We start from the raw sequence: 22,130 nt of genomic DNA on the forward strand, positions 1-22,130 counted from the left end.
TTCATCTAAATATATTATTGTACTATCACTGATAAATGTATCACCTTCAGTAGTGATATGATAACCATAATAAAAATCAAGTGTGTTCCTAACTCTTGTGGAGCGCCTTGGGGTTACAGACTCATCTATCGGCTCAACTGGAGTTTCCTCCTTAGGTTGTCCGGTAGTATTTGAGGTTCCTTCACCACTTGACTCTTGAATCTCTTCAAGGTCAATTTGCCTCCCATTGTCCCCTTGGCTTATAAATTCTCTCTCATGAAAGACTCATCTTCTTGCTACAAAGACCACCTTATCACTGGGTCTGTAAAAGAGGTAACCAAAGGATCTCTGTGGGTAGCCGATGAAAATATACCTCTCACTTCGAGGTTCAAGGTTGTCATGAGTCTTACACCTCACGAAAGCTTCGCAACCCAAAATCTTGATGTGGTCTAGATTAGGAACTTTCCCAGTCCACATCTTGTGAGGTGTTTTGGCAACCCTTTTAGTAGGGACTAGATTAAGGATATAGGCAGCAGTCTCTAAGGCATACCCCCAGAATGAGATTGGTAATGAAGCTCGACTCATCATGGAACGAACCATGTCTAACAAGGTTCGATTGCACCTCTCAGCCACACTATTCAGTTGTGGTTTCCTAGGAGGTGTCAATTGTGAGACAATCTCACATTCCTTAAGATAGTCAAGGAACTCAATGCTAAGATACTCTCCTCCCCGATCATATCGGAGCATCTTGATGTTCCTCGCCAATTGATTCTCAACTTCCTACTTAAAGTCTTTGAATTTTTCAAAGGTTTCTGACTTATTCTTGATCAAGTATATATATCCATATCTGCTATAATCATTAGTAAAAGTCACATAATAGAGATTAGCATCCCTTGTAACCACTTTGAAGGGCCTACACACATTTGTGTGTACGAGGTCCAACAAACCTTCACCCCTATCACAAGTACCTGTGAAGGGTGATTTTGTAATTTCTCCAAGTAAACAAGACTTGCAACTATCATCTGACTTTAGGTCAAACAATTCCAAGACTCCAGCCTTTTGGAGTTGGCATATGCGCTTCTTGATGACATGTCCAAGAAGACAATGCCACAAAGATGCTTTATCCAAGCTATTTGAAGAATCAATATACAACAAATTATTCCCTAGATTGTCTACAACATTCACATCTTTATATACACCATCATAAGGTAATGCTTTAAAGTAAAATACATCATCGCGATAAGCATTAATAGCACCATTATTATTATCAAACGAAAATGTAAACCCTTGTTTGTACAAGACATGAAAGGAAATAATATTTCTCGCCATTTCAGGCGAGTAACAACATTTATTCAAATCTAACATTAACCCATTATTAAGCAATAAAGAATAAACTCCTATCTTGGTAATAGGTGATGCTTTCATGTTGCCCATGACTAAGTTTATCTTCCCGTGCTCTACTTGCTCACTTCTTCTTAGGCCCTACAAATCAGTACAAATGTGAATACCACAACCTGTGAGCACCCAAGAATTATCATTAGATGAGTTATTAGAAAATATTGTATAAATACCTGCATGGGTAGGTTTAACTTTCCCATCCTTTACAACTTGCAAGTATTTGGAGCAACTTCGCTTCCAATGCCCCTTTTCTTGTTAATAGAAGCATTGTGCTTCCTTTAGGTTTGAAGAAGGAGTGATGGGACCTTTCTTTGTCCCACTTGAAGAGGAAACATCAAGGGACTTTACCTTGGTACCCTTCGAAGGGGTTTTACTCTTCTTCCCCTTTCCCTGCCCAAATGACAGAACAGGAGTTATTGAAGGAGTAGAAGTAACAACCGCTTTACCCTTAAGGCCATTTTCAGCTATCCTTAAGAGTCGTTAAAGTTTGCTAAGTGTGACTTCCTCCTTGTTCATATAATAAGTCATATGAAACTGATCATAACTTGGAGGTAAGGAATGGAGAATGATATCAATCGCCATGTCCTCAGGGAAGTCAACATTGAGCTTTAGAAACCAGTCAACGAACCTTTGCATCTTCTGCAAGTGATCGGTGATGGGTTCACCATCATTCATTTTGGATGTTATCATGGAGGAGATGATTTCATACCTCTCCTGATGCGCACTCTAATGGTACCTATCCATCAGATCCTGGTGCATCTCATAGGGGTAGAAATCTTCATAAGATTTTTGAAGTTCGGGAGTCATGGTAGCCAACATGATGCAGGACACTTTAGTAGCATCCTTCTCATGTGCAACAAACTCCGCAAACTCTTCAGGAGTAGCAGTGGCTTCATTCACAACCTTAAGCTCCCTATCGAGGACATACTCCTTGTCCTCATAGCAGGTAATCATTCTGATGTTTCTGATCCATTCATTAAAGTTGGATCCATCAAAAGTGACTTTCCTACACAAGTTCATAAGGGAAAAGGAGCTTGTAGGGTTTGAGCCAACAACATTGTTCGAAGACATATGAAAGAAAGAAAGACAAGTTTTATTAGATAAAGAGTCCTTAATAAGTCACCCAAATGAAATATTAAGGCTAGCATCCATCAAACTATTTATAGTTGGAAGAGGGATGCCGTAATCCAAGCTATAAAATATTTGAAGGTAGGTAAATGACGATTTACCAATTTCCACCATAAAAAGGAAATATTTTATTATTAGGTTTTATTGGATTTGAAACTCCTAGATCTTTTGAGATACATTGAACTTTTCAATGGCATGTTTGAATCTCGATTGTGCCCTCTCAAGTTTGTGACTGGGATGCCAAGGATCACAAACAAGGTGTGAAGAACCATGCAAATTGACTTGGTACCCTTAACTATATTACCTAATCGATGTGCCGGTTAACCACACACGCTCCACCGATCTATAATAAAGTCAAGTTACCCTTTTCCACTCTTACTAGTCCTTATTAGTGTGTCGGTTGACCACACACACTCCATTAACGACTTGGTAAGGTACAAAGTGTAATTTCACGGGTTAGCACCTATTTCACATTTTCCTAAAGTAACTAAGATTGGGAATTAATAATGTATAATTACTTTATAATTTCATTATACTTTTAATGAGGATTAAGGTCTTATCCTACCTTTTCGGCTAACGACCCTCCACCAGTCAAGGAAGCGATGGGTGAGAGTGGACACCCATTAAACCTCCATTTTATAGGAAATAAACTTATACCCCCCTTATAGACCGGCTTCGTGAATGAGGCCTACTAATGGTAAGACTGATATATTCTTATACATATCTATATAATTAAAATTATAATAATAGTATAAGGGTTGAATTTAAAACTTTTAAAATTCTAAGGTTTAATTTTGGAATTAAAGTATTAAAGTGTAAGACTTTACAAAATTCCAAAACTTGAGGGCAAGTTTTTTAAACCATTTCAAGACTCTTCAGTTTCTAACTTATGAGTTTAATGGTTCATAAAAATGAAGACTCTTCATTTTATGAAACCTTTTATTCTTTAATGAAAATTTTAATGAAGTGACTTTTGGTTATCCATAACTTGAGGACAAGTTATGGAAACCATCATTGAGCATTAAGATCATGAATTAATCAACCATACAAGTTACAAACAATTCCTATGATCGTCTAAAACTCATAAGAACAAATATTCATATCAAACAACTTCAAGAAATCATATTAACACATATAAAACTTGAAATTTGATTATAGTCATTTGAAATGGATTAATATATTCATTACCACATTGAAAAACAGATTTTACAAGTCAAACAGTTTGGGGTAATGATTCCAGCCCATTTCCAGCAACAAAACTCGAAAATCTGCATCCGGGGGCTCCTACTCGTCGAGTGCAAGAACCTACTCGACGAGTAGGATGAATTTTCATATGGACTCGTCGAGTCCCCCCATGGACTCGGCGAGTTCATGCTGCAGATGGCAGATTTTTTTAGCTTTTTCAACAAGTTTGCATCAAGTATCAAGAAAACAAGCCTAGACTCTGATACCACATGGGTTTTGAGCATTCTAACACTCCTATGGTGTACATGCAACCCTATAAACCTTGGATCTATGTTTTCTCTAAAATACATGCAAATTTGATTTTCCATGGTTTACTTTCTAACTAGCATGGCATGGGGAACATGTAATATAAAAACTAGTAGAAGTACATACATTTCTTGTTGCTTGAATTCCTTGATGACTTTGTGAGCCTAACACCCCAAATGTTGTGCCTCAAATACTTCACACAACACCACAAGAATGGGAATAACTTGAGAGAATGTCACTATCACTCAAAATCAGTTATGCCCTCTTAGAATCAACTAGTATCCGATTTTGCTAGCCATAGGGTCCCTTTTATAGTGTTGTCACAATTAGGGTTTACACATGAATGCCCTTAATTGTCATGACTCTTCATTTATAATGATCCATGGGTTTGTAACTCCCATGGACTATCCATGGAGCTCCTAATGGGTTATAGCCCAACTTCATAAACCATGGATCATTAGCCCACTATGATAGAATAGATGATTGACGTGATTGACCCTATATATTTAATTAGTCTCATATTGATCTCCAAATTAACTCTAAGTCAATTTTTGATCAACACTAATTAAATAATACTATTATTAATATATTAGAACTTATAAAATTAATAACCATAAGTTTCATTTTTCTCATTTTGTCTATCCAAGTATTGCAATGCCATGCAACCCAAATGGACCATGTCGGGTCGGGTCAAGTACATACCAAATACAGTTATGGACTTAGACACTATATCCAACAACATCATCCTCCCGTTAGAGAGAATTTCATCCCGAAGTTAGAGTTTAAAGAATTAAGTAGTTACAAATAACTAAGCAAAAAGATGAGGATATTTCAGTTTCATTTGATCCTCGCACTCCTAAGTGAATTCAGGTCCTCGCTTGGCATTCCAACGAACCTTCACTATCGGGATATGGCTTTTCTTCGTTCTCTTGACCTCACGGTCCATGATCTCTATCGGTTCTTCCACGAAGTTGAGGTTCTCATTGATCTTGATCTCGTCGATTGGGATTACAAGAGTCTCGTCGGATAGGCACTTTTTCAAGTTCGAGACGTGGATAGTAGAATGTATGGTACTAAGTTCGTGGGGTAGGTTGAGTTTGTAAGCTACAGGGCCGATTCTAGCGAGAATCTCTAAAGGCCCTATGTATCTTGGATTTAGCTTTCCACGCTTTCCGAAGCGTATCAAGCCCTTTCAGGGTGAGACTTTCAAAAGAACGCGGTCTCCCACCTGGAATTCCAAAGGTTTCCTTCGCTTGCCTGCGTAGCTTTTTCTATCGATCTCTAGAGGCTTTCAATCATTCACGAATCTGAACGATCTTCTCTGTCGTTTCCCGAATGATTTCCGGACCTGTGAGAGTGTTGTCAGGGATTCGTCCTTTAGCTAAATGTGTGTCACCCACCTCAACCCAATATAGAGGGGATCTGCATTTTCGGCCATAGAGGGATTCGAATGGAGCAACCTTTATGCTCGTATGATAACTATTGTTGTAGGAAAATTCTACAAGGGTTAAATGAGTATCCCATGCATTCCCAAAGTCGATCACACAGGCTCACAACATATCTTCCAAGGTTTGCATAATTCTCTCATTTTGTCCGTCGGTGTATGGATGGTAGGCTGTGCTCATGTCCAGCCTCATTCCTAGGGAAATTTGTAGCAACTGCCAGAACCTCGAAGTAAATCTACTATCTCTATTGGGGATAATGAATATAGGAACACCATGCAGTCGTACGATCTCCCTAATGTATGTTCTTGTGAGTTTCTCCATCTTGTCAGTCTCTTTGATGGGAAGGAAGTGTGCTGACTTTGTTAACCTGTCAATGATCACCCATATGGTATCGAGACCACCCGTTGTCTTGGGCAACGTGGTTATGAATTCCATGGTGATCTACTCCCACTTCCATTCCGATATCTCTGGTTGCTGTAGTAAACCTGAGGGTTTTTGGTATTCAACCTTGACCTTGGCGCAAGTCAAGCATTTACTCACGAAGGTAGCAATCTCTGCTTTCATGTTAGGCGACCAATATAACTTTTTAAGATCCAGATACAACTTATCTGAACCTAGGTGGACGGAATATCGAGTGTTGTGTGCTTCGGTCATGACCTAGTCTCTGAAGCCACCATGTTTCGGAGTCCAGATCCGGTCCATGAGATAATAGGCTCCGTCATCCTTGACTTCCAAATTCTTATCCATCCCTCTTAGGGATTCACCCGCCACATTTTCAGGTTTCAAGGCTTCGAGTTGGGCCTCCTTAATTTGTGTGGACAAGTGTGAATGGATAGTCATAGTCAACGATTTGACTCTACAACCAGAGTATTCTTTCCGACTTAGGGCGTCAGCTACTACGTTGGATTTACCCATATGATAACGAATTCCAAATTCGTAGTCATTGAGTAGCTTGACCAACCGTCGTTGCCTCATATTGAGTTACTTCTGGTTGAATATGTGTTAAAGGATCTTGTGGTTTATAAAGATAGTGCTTCTTGTACCATACAGGTAGGGTCTCCAGATCTTCAGAGCAAACACAACTGCTCCTAGATCAAGATCGTGTGTGGTGTAGTTTACTTCGTATGTCTTCAGCTGTTGTTTTTGCTCAAGATCGGTGGCATCTTTTTGCCATTAGGTTTAAAAGATCAAACAAGGGTAATGACACACCCCCAAACCGAATTGGCGGAAACATTCGGGGGTGAAAGACGTCATGCACAGTATCATAACAATGCATAATAGTAAAAACAAGCAACAACATCCATTTCATTAATAGAATAGTTAAATACATGTGTGTTCTTTTGTAAGTTTTAAATGACACCAAAAATGTACAATCAAAGTAAAGATGAGTCTTGGATCCACTCCGTCCTTCAAAAGATGCATGGGTGTACCTATCTTACTGGTTCCCTGAGAATAAAAGTTATTTTGAAATAGAGTATCATCATTAAATGTTGGTGAGTTCATAAGTATTTAGTGTCATTTAGTAGTTAAAACCTCGAAATGTTTATATTAAAACCTTGAAAAGTTTGTAAAGTTTTCCCAGAAAATCCTATATTTCCTGCTTATAAATAAAGTAGTCTTCTACCCGAAGTTCGACTGTTTTTCATGTTTGTTTTTGTATAAAATGTAATGTTTGCATATGTACTTGTAATAGTATGGAAAAATATACTAGTACATTATTACTGAGTAAGAGTATGTTTTCACCCATTTATTACTATCATCTATTAGGAAAACATAACGTTTTATCTCAGTAGTGATATACTAACTATACAGTGAATAAATGAAGACTCAATGTCGTATTAAATGCACTATACTCCTTGGGGAGTCTTATTGCCTTTATAGCCTAATTGGTTAATTAAAGGTTTAGATGTGAATTAGTTTGTAACCATATTGATTGACGGCTGAATACCTGATGACCTTCCGGTGTCATAAAATAGCGAGGTGACATTTTGTCACCCTTTGGCCTTACCGGCTGGGACTGTAGCTAGCAGTCGTGGTGTGGGAGTGTCTGTCCCGTATAGATCTATACACACGATGCCCGCTCTCCCTCCAGGAGACTCTGGTTATAATGTGATAAAACAATGTACTGTTGTATCATGAAGTAGTATTTCACATTCTGGTTATCGTATTCTAGTGTTTATATAGTATATTCTCTTCTATAGTATATTGTATGTTCTCTTAGTTTCTCATTATAGTATGTTCTTTCTGATTCTCATTATAGTAAGTTTGTATAGCCTCATAAACGAACTGACTCTTGTATCTTTCATTGTACTAGTAATAGTAAGTAGTAATCTCATAAACTATACATATTACAGCTTACTAGTAATGTTGTTTGGATGGCTGCGTATGTATTGAGTTGGAATAGAATTTTTTATATCTATATACATATACACGACATATAACAAAGGTTCAAACGACACTCGGAAAACAACCGGATACTTTAAGTCCACAACCAAACAAGGAACAAGAAATAAAGCGAGTCATCAGTCCTAAGTCCTTTCAACCTTACTTATACAACTATATCAATATAGACATGATTTTTGACAATATATAAGTTAAAAGGGTTTGAATAAATAGTTTTAGAATGAAAAGAATTTGATAAAGGTGTTTTAAAATAGATGTTGGATATCACAATTTGAAAGTATAAGAAATCTATCTATTTGCTCTTGTTATTAATCATATGTGATTGATATAATAACTATAATGATTTAAATGATTTAACTTGTATTCCCCCCCCCCCTAAAAGCATTAAAAATCATTTAAAAGGTAGATTAAGGGGGTATGAACTCACCTGTAGTGAGTGGTTCGGATGAAAGAGTGGTATAGGATGCTAAGTGTCAGGTGAAGACTTGAGAACACACGGATCCTATTTAGCGTATAATGACACATATATGTATAAAATTAGTGTTTATCCAACTAATCAATTAAGGGAAACACCTTAGGGACAAGGGTACACTTTAATGGAGAGGTAAAAATTAAAAAGGATTGTGTATAAGGTGAGTTTACGGTCACACTTGGAGTTTATGGCCAAGTGTTCACTGCTACATGTGTTTACGGCCAAGGAGCTTACGGCCGTAAACTCATGATGAAAAGTGTCAATGGGGGTGTTTTAAGGTCTTACAAACCGCAAGGAAGGGTTCTAGCCTCATGTCCAAGCCTTAGGAAGAGTTTAAGGCTCATATGCACCTCTAACTAGGGTTTACGGCCAATGGAGATGCTCTTGGCCGTAAATACCTCTTGTTCTTGGGAATGGACGATTTCAAAAGTTTTTAGCATGTGATTCAACTAGATATCGAGTATAAGGAAGTAATACTTACGATATAGGAGCTTAAAAGGGCGATTTTGGACCAAAACACAAATGTGTTCTTGGTGTTCTTGAAGATCTTGAAGATCTAACCCCAAAAGATGAAGTTAGTGGATTGAATCAAGGGGTATTTTTAGATAAGAAGGTGTATCAACTAGACAAGGGATAAAACACTTACATTTTTGGAAGAAAAGTGAAGATTCTTGATGATGGTTGATAGAAAAACCCGATTTATTCTCTTGGAAATGGTAAAAGTGTTGGAAAAATGGCTAAGTATCATATATATAGTGGGAGTTCTCGGCCAACCAAGAGTTTACAGCCAGCCTTGAGTTTATGGCCGTAAACTCTAGTTTATTACCGTAAACTCCAATCCTTGGAGTTCCGGCTTTATGTAGCATACTGAACTATAGAATATATTTTTTAGCCATCCTTATAGAGGGTATTAGGCTCAGAATGCTCAAACAAACTCTGAACAGTACTAAAAGTTAGCAGAACCAAGTCTAACTTTGACTGAATTGAATGGTTGTACAAGACAGAAATTTTGGGTTGTCACGGGTAAGCTTTTAGTTGTGGTTACAAGTGGAGTGCTATTTGAATCCAAGTTATCTTAGTTCTGAGTGAGTTATGTTCCTACTTTTATAGTGTTCTGAAAACAATTCATAACAGAGGTCTATGCAAAATAGACTTATGAATTTGTTTGATAGTGACCACCTTCTTAGTGAAGTTTTGTGACCCAATTTACTGTTACTAGTTGTTATGAAAAAGGCAATATGCCTAACAGATAGTGTGAGCAGTTTAATCACTAACTCACTAGGTTATAACAAGTTTATTAGTTCCTAGTATGACACTTAAGGTGCTTTGCCTTCTCGCATGATCCACGAATGATTCCTTCTCGGAATCCTCCTTATCAATTCTTCCTTGTGTCTTCCGTTGAATGTTGTAGTGGAGTGGCTATATCTATCTATGTTGTTCATGTGAGAATCTGTATGTCAAAAGAATCCTTTGAGATTTAAATAAAACAATATTTTATTTTTATGGAGAGATCCTTACCAAGTTTGCCTATAATTGCGCAGTGTATACAAGTTGTATATAACCAAGATCAAATAGACATTCGAATATGTGATCCTACTCCAAAACCGCAACCAAACAAGGAACATGTAGTAGAGAGAATATCACAAATTCTAAGTTTACAAGATCCCAATTATATATAACTCTAGAAGCATACACTTCACAATTATAGACCTGTCAGCAAGGGTCTTTTAGTTTTTACATATGTTAGTTATAGTACTTAAAATACTCCTATAGTATTTTAATTGTATGATTGTTTCTAAAGTTTCTTGGTAATGGACCAGGTAAGTTTTCAGACTTGGTGTTATCTTATAGTACCATAAAATACTCCTATAGTATTTTTACTTTATGTTTTGTTCTAGAGATCCTTTGTATATAGGGTTGGTAAGTTTTGGACTCGTTGCAACACATCTATCACTCCCAAACACATGTTTTTTGTATCTCAAATAAATATAGTTGATCAGGCTATATTTATCCCAGATATGATTACATAACTGCCTAGGTTTGACTGTAGTGTCCAACATCTAAATATTTTTGTTTTGTTCTTCTTGTGATACTTGTTCTTAGTATGTGTGCTTGTTCGTATATTTCTCGTAAAATACTTATATTTTAAAAGTGTACTTTTAGTCAGAGCACTTCGGCCCCTATGTATTTATAGTTGTATATCATTTATAGGGTGATATACTAAGTTCACTATAAATAATGCTCTGATACCAATTTGTCACACCCCCAAACTGAAACTACGGAAATGCTCGGGGACGGAGGACGTCATGTACAGTATCACAACGATTGAATAATAGCAATCAAATCAACAACAACCATTGTATTAATATTAAAACGTTTACATTGTATTCGAATCATATATGACTGACTCCAACAGTAAGAAGCAAACTAAAGACTCGAAGCTACTATGCTCCGTCTTCTAGGAACCCTGGCGTGTACCTGTCTACTAATTGTCAACATTAAAGTTGGTGAGTTCATAAGTGTTTTGTTTAGAAAATAGTTTCTTTGTTCTTTATAAAACATGGAGTTTTCCTCAGGAAATCCTATATTTCCTGATGTTATCATTGTTAAGTATAATGTCTCATACTAGTTCATTCTACGAGTACTTAGTGTATACATGTTATATACAATCCAGATTGAACAGACAGTCGATTGTGTGGTTCTACCCGAAGCCCACAACCAAACATGGAACAGGAAATGAGGTGGAAGGCACACATCCCACTGTTTGTCAGATCCTCATTGTATATAACCCTGACGTATTCACTAGGTACTTACAGAGTAACTATAATAGTCCTTTAAGTTGAAATGAATATGTTCCTACAAAAAATCCTATATTTTCTTAGTAAGAATATGATAATACCGGTTCCTTCTATGACAACTTAGTTAATACTAGCTATATATAAACCAATATCGAACGGACAGTTGATTGTGTGGATCTGCCCTAATCCCACAACCAAACAAGGAACAGGAAATGAGGTGGAGAACTCACATTCCACTACATGTCAGATGTTAATTTCATATCACCCTAATGTATATACTAATTAATCACTAGCTCTGTACAAGAAACTTTTAAGACTCAACTACATACCTTTGATAACAACGAAGCCACCATTTTAAAAGAGATCACATGTGAAGATGAAGAGCACATACAAAGAGATCACATGAGTTAAAAATTCTTCACCAAATCTCTGAAAATGCTACTCTCTAATATTCATTATTTGTGGAATGATGTCATCATTTGATTTGAATTTTAACTTTTTCTACAAAATATATTTGCAGTCTATTTCTTTTATTGAACTGAGTTTTATAGTGTAGTCACAGATGTTCTGGTTCTCCATTGTGGATGTCTGTGTTGAAGTAGAAGCCATATCCTCTAGAACTTTACCATATTCTAAAAATTTCATTGATATTATCAGGTCTCCAACCTTTTTTCCATGGGAGAACACACTTTCAAGAATGTAGGAACACTCAAGGTCTTTATACGTATAGATAAGTAATTTTGCAGAGCCAAGATACCATTTAAAAAATCATTAATATGGAATTATGGACTCTCGTACGGAGAAAGAGGAACATCAAACTTCAACCCCAACACTTCGTCCCATTTTGGATTATCGAACATGGTTGCAGGCTTTGTTTCATAGACGTTGATCTTTTTCTCAATATGGCATTATATACTATTAGATAATTACGAGTTATTCATATATATATATATATATATATATATATATATATATATATATATATATATATATATATATATATATATATATAATCCTTCTCCATATTAATAGGAGATTAACCTTTGTAATATATAACTATTATTATTATAAACAGATACCAAAAAACACAATGTTATGTGTGGTTAATTTCATTTAATTATATACGGTATCGGTCTAATTATTTTCCTCCCTCAAATCGCTCATTTCTCAACCCTAAAAACCACCACTACTTTTTTACTGGTACCTTTCCATTATGACGTCTTCCTCATTCGATGGCACCTTTTACCATGAACACTCACCATCACATGATTCCCATTAAATTGTGTTCCACGAATTATGTCCTATGGAAGAATCAAATGCTTCCTTTATTTTCTTATCAGAAACTCATGCTTCACATTGATGGTACTACTTCAGCATCCCTGATACCATCCTCGTTGAAGACAATCCCACTCCAAATCTTTTCTCTCAACATGGAACAATCTTGATCAGAAAGTTGTTATAATTCTTTATTGTTCTCTCATAAGAGAAGCGACTTCTAAAGTTCTTGGTCTTCCCACCGCCAAGCAGATTTGGATTACCCTCGAAACTGCATATATCAGCTCCATTGTTGAAAAATCATTCATTCTCTTCGTGAATCAGTAAGAAAAATGTCAAAAGGTACGCTATCGGTCTCTAACTATTGTTGTAAATTCAAGGGAATTTATGATAAACTTTTAGCTGTTGGACAACATGTTGATGAGATGGATAAACTCCATTGGTCTCTCTACAATTTATGAGCCGCTTTTGAAACTTTCTCCACTGCTATTCAGACTTCCAAACCATCGCTAAATATTTAGAGATTTGTTATCTCAAGCTTAGAACCATGAGATGTTCTTACAATCTCTTAATGGATCTCCCACTCCCCATGTTACGTTTATATCTCAGCAAACTCATTCCACCACCTACTGGGGTCGCCAACAAAATTTTTGTGGTGGTGGTAGAGGCAACATGAATGCTGGAAAAGGTTGTGGGGGTTGTCAACCTCCTTATTGTCAATTGTGTCAAACCAATGGTCACTATGCCTCATCTTGTCCCAATCTTCATACCTATGTGTCTAATGCTTAAACCTCTATGAAAACTTGGCACAAACCTTCCACTCTCAATGACATGTTATACATGTCATCTAGATTGGTATGTTGATTCTGGAGCAACTACATATATGCCTCATTCATAATAGAATGTCACTCACTCAACTCCTTACTTGGGTAATATGTATGTAACCTTTAGTAATGGTGAAAAACTATATGTTTCTCATATGGGTAATTAATTAGTTTCAAATAAAATATTATTGTGTGATGTTCTTGTCATCCCAAATTTAACCAAAAACCTTTTGCCCATTAGTAAACTCATCTTGGATCACCCATTTCATGTTCTTTTTTCTCAACCATATTTAAAAATCCAAGACATTATTTCTAGCTCACGAAGGGACTCAAACTCCCAAAGAGAACCCCAAAAGACCATAATAAGCTAAAAAACAAGCCTTAATATCAATCTAACACAAAGAGGTTCCAAGATAAGAACTTTATACCTTCTCGAGCTAGCAAACTTGATGACGATTTCGGATCTACAACCTCAAGTCCAACCAAAGCTTGGTTACTAAGCACCACCTCCTTCAATGCACACAAAACAACACAAAATCACTTCCAAAGCTCAAAAACACATTATGGGAGGCTAGGGTTTCGATCGTAGGTTATAGGGAGTAGAGGCTGATCAATAAAGGGGCCAAGTGTGTTATAAGATGCTTAAATAGAGCATAAACCCTAAAAATTAGGGTTTTTCCATACATTATGTACGCCATACGTATTCCACGTACGCCCCACGTACGTGGATGATTCCCACGTTCCAGAAATATGTTAGTATGCTGAGCGTACTCATAAAGGACGCCTCATGTACTAGCTAGGGACCAAAATGATAAAGATTTTACATTATGGGGCTAAAAAGGAAACATACCAAAATTCGAATGTTATGGATGGTGTCAAGTCAAGACTCGGTGTGTATGGTGTGTATGTGATATTATGACATAAACTAAAACTATAAAATTATTTAAAGGATTTTATTAAAGGTTATTTCAAATAATCTCATGCAATAGGTGTTACAATTGCTACCTCAAATCATGAATTTAATAGCTCAAATGTACTAGACAACATCCTCATAGGCTCATATACTTTTAAAATGAAGAAATGATTAGTCTCATACATAAATTTGTACTCTTCAATCATTAGCCCATCCTTACCATCATGTATTGACTCATCAAGTTATGATACCTTACCCCATATCAGACGTATACATAAACAAAAGTAATATTGTAAAGTCCATCGACAAATGTTTTAGTAACTTGATAAATCGTACGTCAAATTCAAAAAATGAAAAACGGCCTAATGCTACTGACAAGAAGAAAATGCATGTTTGAAAAAAAAATTCAGTGAATGGATTTCAAAAATAGACTATGAAGATAAAGTTAGCAATAATCTTGTAAGTACTAACACACATATCCTTAGATTAACATGTTATTAAGTATCATGTGAAGCCGGTATGTCAGATCTATATAATTTTGTGTGAAACATAATAAGATTGATATGGATGTTACGACAAACACGAAAAGTATAATGTACGCTTAGTGTTGGTCTTTCAACTATAAATACGCATATCTAACTATATAACTCCATGTGTACCCTATGATTTGACACCAATATATACATGCTCGAAATTATTAGTAACATAAAAGTGTTCGCTCTAAATAGAATGACATTTTTGTTAAACTATTCATAGTTTTTGAAAGTTGTGTAAAGTTTCAGGGCCTAAAGTGCAAACATGCTATTTTTGAGATAGTAAAGTGTCATCTCACGGAAAATGAAGAGCTAAGTGAAACTCTGTCGATGAAACTTGAAAGCCCGCTTCCCGGTTTTCGAAAGGAAGCCAAAACCCTAGTAGCAAAGGTTTTAACGCTACTTGATCTTATCTGAGCGGTACCGGAAAAGGGACGACGGCGGCGGTGTCGATGGTAGTGAGGGAGAGGTACGACGGAAGCAGCCAACCATCCGCATGGTATTTGCTGGTTGAAGGAGCCTCCGGTCTAATTTTCCCCTTTCACTCGCCTACCCCACCATTCTCCGCCGGAATCCCCTCGGTAATCACGATGAAGATTGCCCGCTTTCCGATCCCCGCAGTTCATGTGCGATTGGGCGATGATGGCTTCGCGGGATTTCAATCCTCTTAATCATAAGATAAGTTTTACATTTAGGTTATTTTATTGTGAAAAATTGAAATTGGATCTCGCAGTTGTAGATTAGGTTTCTTCTCTTACAAATTAAAGTTTTTTTTTTTTTTTTTTTTTTAGTTTATTCGCGAATTAGGTCTCTTCTCTTGTTCATTCTTCATGTTAGAACCTGTTTAATAGCTACATCTATCAAAATTTCCTCTTCTGTCATTTCATTAACTGTTAATTAGTTGCCTGTATTTTGTATTGCTTTAACGAACAAATCTTTAACACCTCAACCAATTCAGCACAAGCAAATCGACAAACATTAAATGTTATTCTCATTTCATTTCAAGTAACAAAACATACATTGAGGAATCTTTGACACCACATTTGACCTCCAAAAAAAGAACACACATAACAACTTTAACTTTGAGCATTACACATACTAAAAAAAGACAATGCCACATTAGTCCACCAACCCTTGTTGATGTTCTTTTCAGGGCTGTCTAAAAACACTCCAGGAAATCTTTGTAAACCGTCCGATTTCCTGGAGTTTAGTTTAGACATCAATTATGGGCCCTTTAAAATGGGCCCATAGAGTTTCGCCTATCTTATAACTATATTACATTAGTTACTATAGTATATCAGTATACCATACTTTAATCTTATAACTATAAATCACATAAAACAAAAAAAAAGTATTTTAACTTAATTATCAAGTTAAAAATTTGGAGTTAAAGACCGACAGACTTAAACTGTTTACCAGCATAAGTCTGTCCGAAACTCCAACCTGCAGGAGCCGCATTCGTAGAAACGACTGTTCTTCCATCACTTGTTGTAACCTTAAAAGATAAAGCTTGTCCATCAAGATTCGCACCACTTTGCCAATTTTGCCCCCAATTTCTCGACATTGGTTGCCATGTATTGCTTCTAGACCCCTTAATAGACACCGCCACAACATCACCCGCACCACCAACATTTGTCAACAACACCAAATTGAAATACGAATGACCATTGATTGTAAACCTCATTCCACCTCTCTTCTTGCAAGCAACCCTATCAAATTCGATACATAAAAATGTCAACTTTATGTTTTTTTTTTTGTATGTTATATGTCATGAAAGGAGGAAAGATTACCTTCTATATTGAACGGGAATAATTCCAGCTTTGTATTGACCAATTTTCAAGAAAATCGGTTGAGCAAGATCGAAGTGTTGTTGTGGAGGATTACACCACCCTCCATTGTTGTTTGGAAGTGCGCTATTTGGAGGACAGAAGTTTGTAGCTGTGACAATAATGGACCCTGGAAGACACCATCTTTTATCATTTACACATTTGATCTCAAAACACGCTCCACATGCAAGTCCATTGTTGAATAAAGCAGTACTTAATGCAGCTGTATTTGTACCATATCCTTGACTATATAAATTTCCAAACCCACATGCTCCACCTACACATATGTAGATATAAACATCAGTATATATATGATAAAAGATATAAAAGATAATTCAGAAATCTTTAAAAAGGTGAAAACTTTTTCTTACCCATTGTACCCGAAGCATCGGCACCACCATAGAAGGTGGCATGGGCGTTAGACCACCCACCACCACCTATGCCGCTAGCTAGTGGTAGTGTTGCAATGGTGGTGATTGTTAGAACTAATAAGATTTCAAGAAACCCCATTTTTAGAACTGAAAAAAGATAAGTTGTGAGGGAGTTTTGAGGAGGGATGAAGATGGAAGTGGGGAATGACACCTTTATATAAAGAATTTATGAGAGAGAAAACTGTAATGGCAGTTAAAGCGTTTAACCATATGACAAGTTGTTAATGTTAAATAAAATATGTTTTGCCTCCTTTTTTCACATGCTTCATGTTAATAGAGAATCGTATTCTGTGGGAAGAGTGATGAAAAAGGCAACTATAAAGTTGACTCATTATACTTGAAAGTATAGAGTGAAAGATTGTAAACAGGATTTGTGTTTGTGGTTTCAAGTTGTATTATATAAATATGAATCAAGAAAGTGTATGTAAGTTGCAAGAAACCCTAAAAAGTTTAAAGCTTGAAGCCTACTATTATCTTATGATATTTTATTGATAATATGAAAAGATTGGTAATTGAAAATGAAATGGACAAAGTGGTGGAACGAAGAAGGTAATTGAATGAGGTATTATATTCTATTGGTTGGAAGGAAAGGTCAATGGTATTTGTTCTTCAAACATCTTGTATGATATGTATAATTAGAAAGTTAAATAATTAAATTGATAAATAAAGGGAAAAAATATTTTGTAAAAATAATCTTTAATTAAATATAAATATATTGATAAATAGATTAAATATTAACATATTTCATGTCATTTGAAATATATATATATATATATATATATATATATATATATATATATATATATATATATATATATATATATATATATATATTTCAAATAATTAAGGGTATTTTTTATTCACTTTAAGATGTTTCCAACAACAATATATAGTAAGATAAAATGCCATGAAATCTTGAAATTGAATTATAATACATGTAGTTTTTTTTTGAAAAATAAGAAAAAAATAATTTGACTGAAGTTATTTTTTTTAAGAGTATTATTGTTATTAAATATTATATAAATAAAAATAATACATTATTTTATATGTGACAAACAAACAAACAAACAATATTATTTGGAGAATTAATCACAATTTATCATAATCCTCCATTCTATTCCGATATGACAACCAAACGAGATTATTTTATTCATATATCAAAGATTACCTACATTTTATATGTCAAGATCAAAGATGTTTTTACTTTTTAGATGGATGATACTATGGATAGTAAATGTAATTATGAACAAGGAGAAGAGGTAAATGATGAAAACAAATGTGCAAAAGGGGATTGGGAAGTGCATTGACTTTTTTGAGTATTTTATAAGATATGTTAAGTACTTTTGAGGTACAATTTAGTTTATGGAGATTAGCAAATAGAAGTGGCATTAATGATTGGTTGATTAGAATAAAACACCCACATGAAACCTAATTTGTGGCATGTGACCGTTTTAATTGCAAATGTAATTGAGATTGGAATGGCATTGACTTTATTTATTTATTTTTATCTTTTGTTTTTTATTTGTTTTCTAATATTATAGTCGCAAGTAGAGGAGTCACATGGTCACTTGGGAATTGGGATTGCTAACTTAAGTTCTAACAATTGGAAATTCAATTTAAGTAAATCAAGACTCCTTCAACTTTATAATTGACCATCGTTGTATTGGTTTTAGGAGTAGATGTATTTGTGGTTATCATTAATGTATTTTCTAAGTTTATTACAATTTATATAGGAAAGGGATGTCATGTAATATGTCATCTTTTTTGGACTTGTATGATACGAAGTGTTACTAACAAACAAATTAGGACTATCCACAAAATCTATGTATTGGATTTGTATTCTTTTATGTGCTGTTTGATTTTCTGAAGTAAAAATTCATGAAGTCTGCGGACCACCTCTACAACCCTCTGCAGTAGAAAAGGTGGACCAAACGGCTGCAGATTATAATAAGAAGCGTGTTTGTTTTTTTAACATCTGCATACTGCTGCATATATTAAAAAATTAAAATAAACTAATTTTATAAACCGAGAATAGCTTTTTAATACGTAAAAGTTAATAATGTATAATATTTCGGTAAAAATTAATGATATTTCAGTAAAAAGAATGATATTTCAACAAAAAATAAAGATATTTTAGTAAAAAATAATGATATTTCATCAAGAAATTATCATTATTGAATATAAAAAATGAAAAATAAATTCAATAAGAATAAACAAAAAAAAAAAACGGAAAAAAAATGTGAAATACGATTTTAATAACATATAATCAAATTTTCAGCAATAAAAAAGAAAAAGAAGAGGTTGGAAGAGGTTAGAAGAGGCAGTACAAGTGTTGCGCCAAACAGAGCCTGTGCAGAGGTTTTTGACTCAGAAGACTTCTAAAAAACAAACAGCTGCGAGATAAAAAGTGCTGCGCGTGTGCTGCACCACGCAGCAGTAAGAGGTTTGAAGAGGTTTTTTTTCCAAAAAACAAACAACACCTTATTAAATCATAAGTTAACTTTTAATTTGTTTCATTTCATTTCGGTATTCCTTACCGTAAATAATATCAAATAAGGTTCATCTTAAGTCTTGCGGATTCATCAACTCTTTTGTTACTGTTTTAGGTGGTGTTTGTTTTCTTGGCAAAAAGTTTTTTTTTTTTTTTTTTTTTTTGTATGTAGAAAGACATTATAAAAAATGTTAGTTTTTCAAAAGGAAAAAGATATAAAAAAGTTTTTTTTTGACAACTTTTTCCAAATGATAGCTTTTGATTTTGGAATATGTTTATTAAGTTCTAACCATATATGATTTTTTGTTACCATCAATGTTGTCACTATTGTTGCCACACTACCGCTGCCCACAACCATAGCCGCCACTTCTACTGTTGGCGCCACAATCACCACCTCCCCCACCATCAAGACGTTTGCCACCTCCACCACCATCTCCACCGTCTCCAACACCAGTACCAACACAAACACTATTGATATCTTTTATATGTGTATTTTAAAAAACAAATAATTTTCTTTATAAAGATTAAAGACATGGAAAAAGAAACTTTTTGACCATATTATATTCTACAAATATGAAAATTAAACATATTTTATCTGTTTAAAATCAAAAACCAACTAATCATAATCAATATGATGTAAGAAATTTACTTACTATACAAATAATCAGTGATAGCTATATACAATATAAAAATAGAAACTAGTAACTTACATATTTAGTTTTATTCCACTAAAATCCATGAGGCGTCGTTATAATGTGTGGTTTCTATCATGTAACCTTTTTTGGTTGTCGATTGTCTACATGTTACTTGTCATTGCAATTCTGCCTTGATGCACATTAAAAACCTTTTTTTCATCTTATTTTTCCCACTCTTATAAATCTCCATGATAGCCTCACAATGATATGTAAGAAAACACACTTGAAAATGGGTTACCTGAGTTAAGAAAATTAACCTTTAAATCCAACATGCTCCATCATATTAATTGGATAATCGTGAAGTATGACTATCTTTACAAGTTCTTACTTTGTAACTTGTTGATCAAGTGTATGAGCACCAACTGTTAACAACTTTATCTTTTTTCTCACGTAATAAATTCAAAATGGATTATTTTATTAACTAGAGTTTCTTGAATGGATATATTTGCATGTGTTTATGAAAATGTTATTACTTTTCTCATAATTTTACTGACAATAGTTTGCATATAACAATACTTCTTAAACAAAGAGGAGTTGAAAACGCTATACACAACTATTATGAGAAAAATTAGGGTAATCAAACAAGAATGATACCAAACATATATTACATGGTAACTTAGCATAATGCTATGTGAGAAAGCATCTGGACTAATCAATGCAATCCACCATCGTTAGGTCTATCTCCACAAGTTCATCTTTTTTGTCCCTATCGATGATCACCACTCCTCTCTTCGTAACCGACGCTAGTTATATCTCCTTCCTTTTGGCGCTGACATCTTTAAAGCCTCCTAGCACCGACTATATATGACAACATCTTGTCGGACATCCGGTTACACCACATTACACCCATACTCCCTCACCTTCTCTTATGCACCCATCATCTCACCTCCTCCATTGCACCCCACCCCACCACATCACCTCCTCACCTACACCCACCACTATCAATGAATATCTTTGGTCATCATCCCTCTACATATCTTAAATTTGGCTCGGTGAAAACCTAAGAAAACATAGATAAATATGGTGTAAATGATCCTGTGAAGCTTTTAGCATTTGGATTTGGTACGATGAAAGTGTAAGAATATTTGGGGATAATAGATTCGTCTTAAGAGGTATGTGAAGGAACTGTAGGGCTTAGGGTGTAACATCCTAAAATTGCAGATAAAAATTTTGTTTTTAGTTCATTCAAAAATATCCAATAATCATGTCAAAACAACCAAGAGTGTATCATAGTGAAATAACATCGAAGTACAAAATCCCAAAATCACATAATACGGAATATATGGGCGGATGCAGTGAGATCAAGTCGGGCCCTTCCTTTTCAAGCTGAAAGTACTTGAAACATAAACTGAAAATCATAAGCACAAAGCTTAGTGAGCTTCCCCAAAATACCCCATACCATACATGCATAACATTCAAAACATAATTGAGTCTATTTCACCCCGTTCGGTCTCTTTCAACCGGTACTAGCTATATTTCACCTCCTTTGGTCTCTTTCAACCGACACTGAGTCTATTTCACCCCCTTTGGTCTTTTTCAACCGGTATAGGGTATATTTCTCCCCTTCGGTCTCTTTCAATCGGTATCGGGTCTATTTCACCCCCTTCAGTCTCTTTCTACCGATATCAGGTCTATTTCATCCCATACAACTAGCATACAATCATAACAACAAGAGTCACAGAGATCACATGCATATACAGACATAGCAGAAAATTGTCACAAAGACAAACGTTAACCTCTACACGTAATGTAACGTCTAATTATTTAGATATTCGTTTTAACCCTTGAATCGTGCTTTATTTGCAAGATTAGTCGCTAGTAGCAATTTTGTAATTTCAGAGTCAACTTGGGTAAGCGGGGCGTACACTTTCGTACGCAGGGCGTACCTGGGTTCGTATTAGTATGCTACGTGTACGTTGGTACACAGGGCATACACAGCCAGGGTGCAAACCTAAAATTTTAGGGTTTGGACCCTATTTAAACACATTTATGGACACATGCACCTTCTTATCTTCAACATCCTTCCTC

General features: G+C 35.2%; 1 protein-coding gene and 1 long non-coding RNA gene across 3 annotated transcripts; one reads left to right on the plus strand and one right to left on the minus strand.

Moving 5' to 3' along the window:
- The first annotated feature begins 12,397 nt into the window (after positions 1 to 12,397).
- LOC145031445 (uncharacterized) lies at positions 12,398 to 15,540 on the plus strand. Of its 2 annotated transcripts, none has more exons than XR_013676948.1 (2): positions 12,398 to 12,731; positions 14,903 to 15,540. It is a non-coding gene; the product is annotated as an uncharacterized LOC145031445 (long non-coding RNA). The 2 variants fall into 2 exon arrangements; XR_013676947.1 differs by having other exon boundaries at positions 14,909 to 15,540.
- Positions 15,541 to 15,627: 87 nt separating this feature from the next.
- Positions 15,628 to 17,034, minus strand: LOC145031444 (expansin-A10-like). Its single transcript, XM_078979996.1, has 3 exons — positions 16,857 to 17,034; positions 16,450 to 16,762; positions 15,628 to 16,368 (listed from the first exon to the last, which is right to left on the minus strand). Exons 1-3 carry the CDS (start codon positions 16,993 to 16,995, stop codon positions 16,047 to 16,049), a joined length of 774 nt encoding a protein of 257 aa, XP_078836122.1. The 5' UTR covers positions 16,996 to 17,034; the 3' UTR covers positions 15,628 to 16,046.
- Positions 17,035 to 22,130: the final 5,096 nt, after the last annotated feature.

The sequence above is a fragment of the Lactuca saligna genome, chromosome 2 (genome assembly GCF_052625555.1).
Source record: "Lactuca saligna cultivar CGN05327 chromosome 2, ASM5262555v1, whole genome shotgun sequence".
In the NCBI taxonomy this organism is placed as follows: domain Eukaryota; kingdom Viridiplantae; phylum Streptophyta; class Magnoliopsida; order Asterales; family Asteraceae; genus Lactuca; species Lactuca saligna.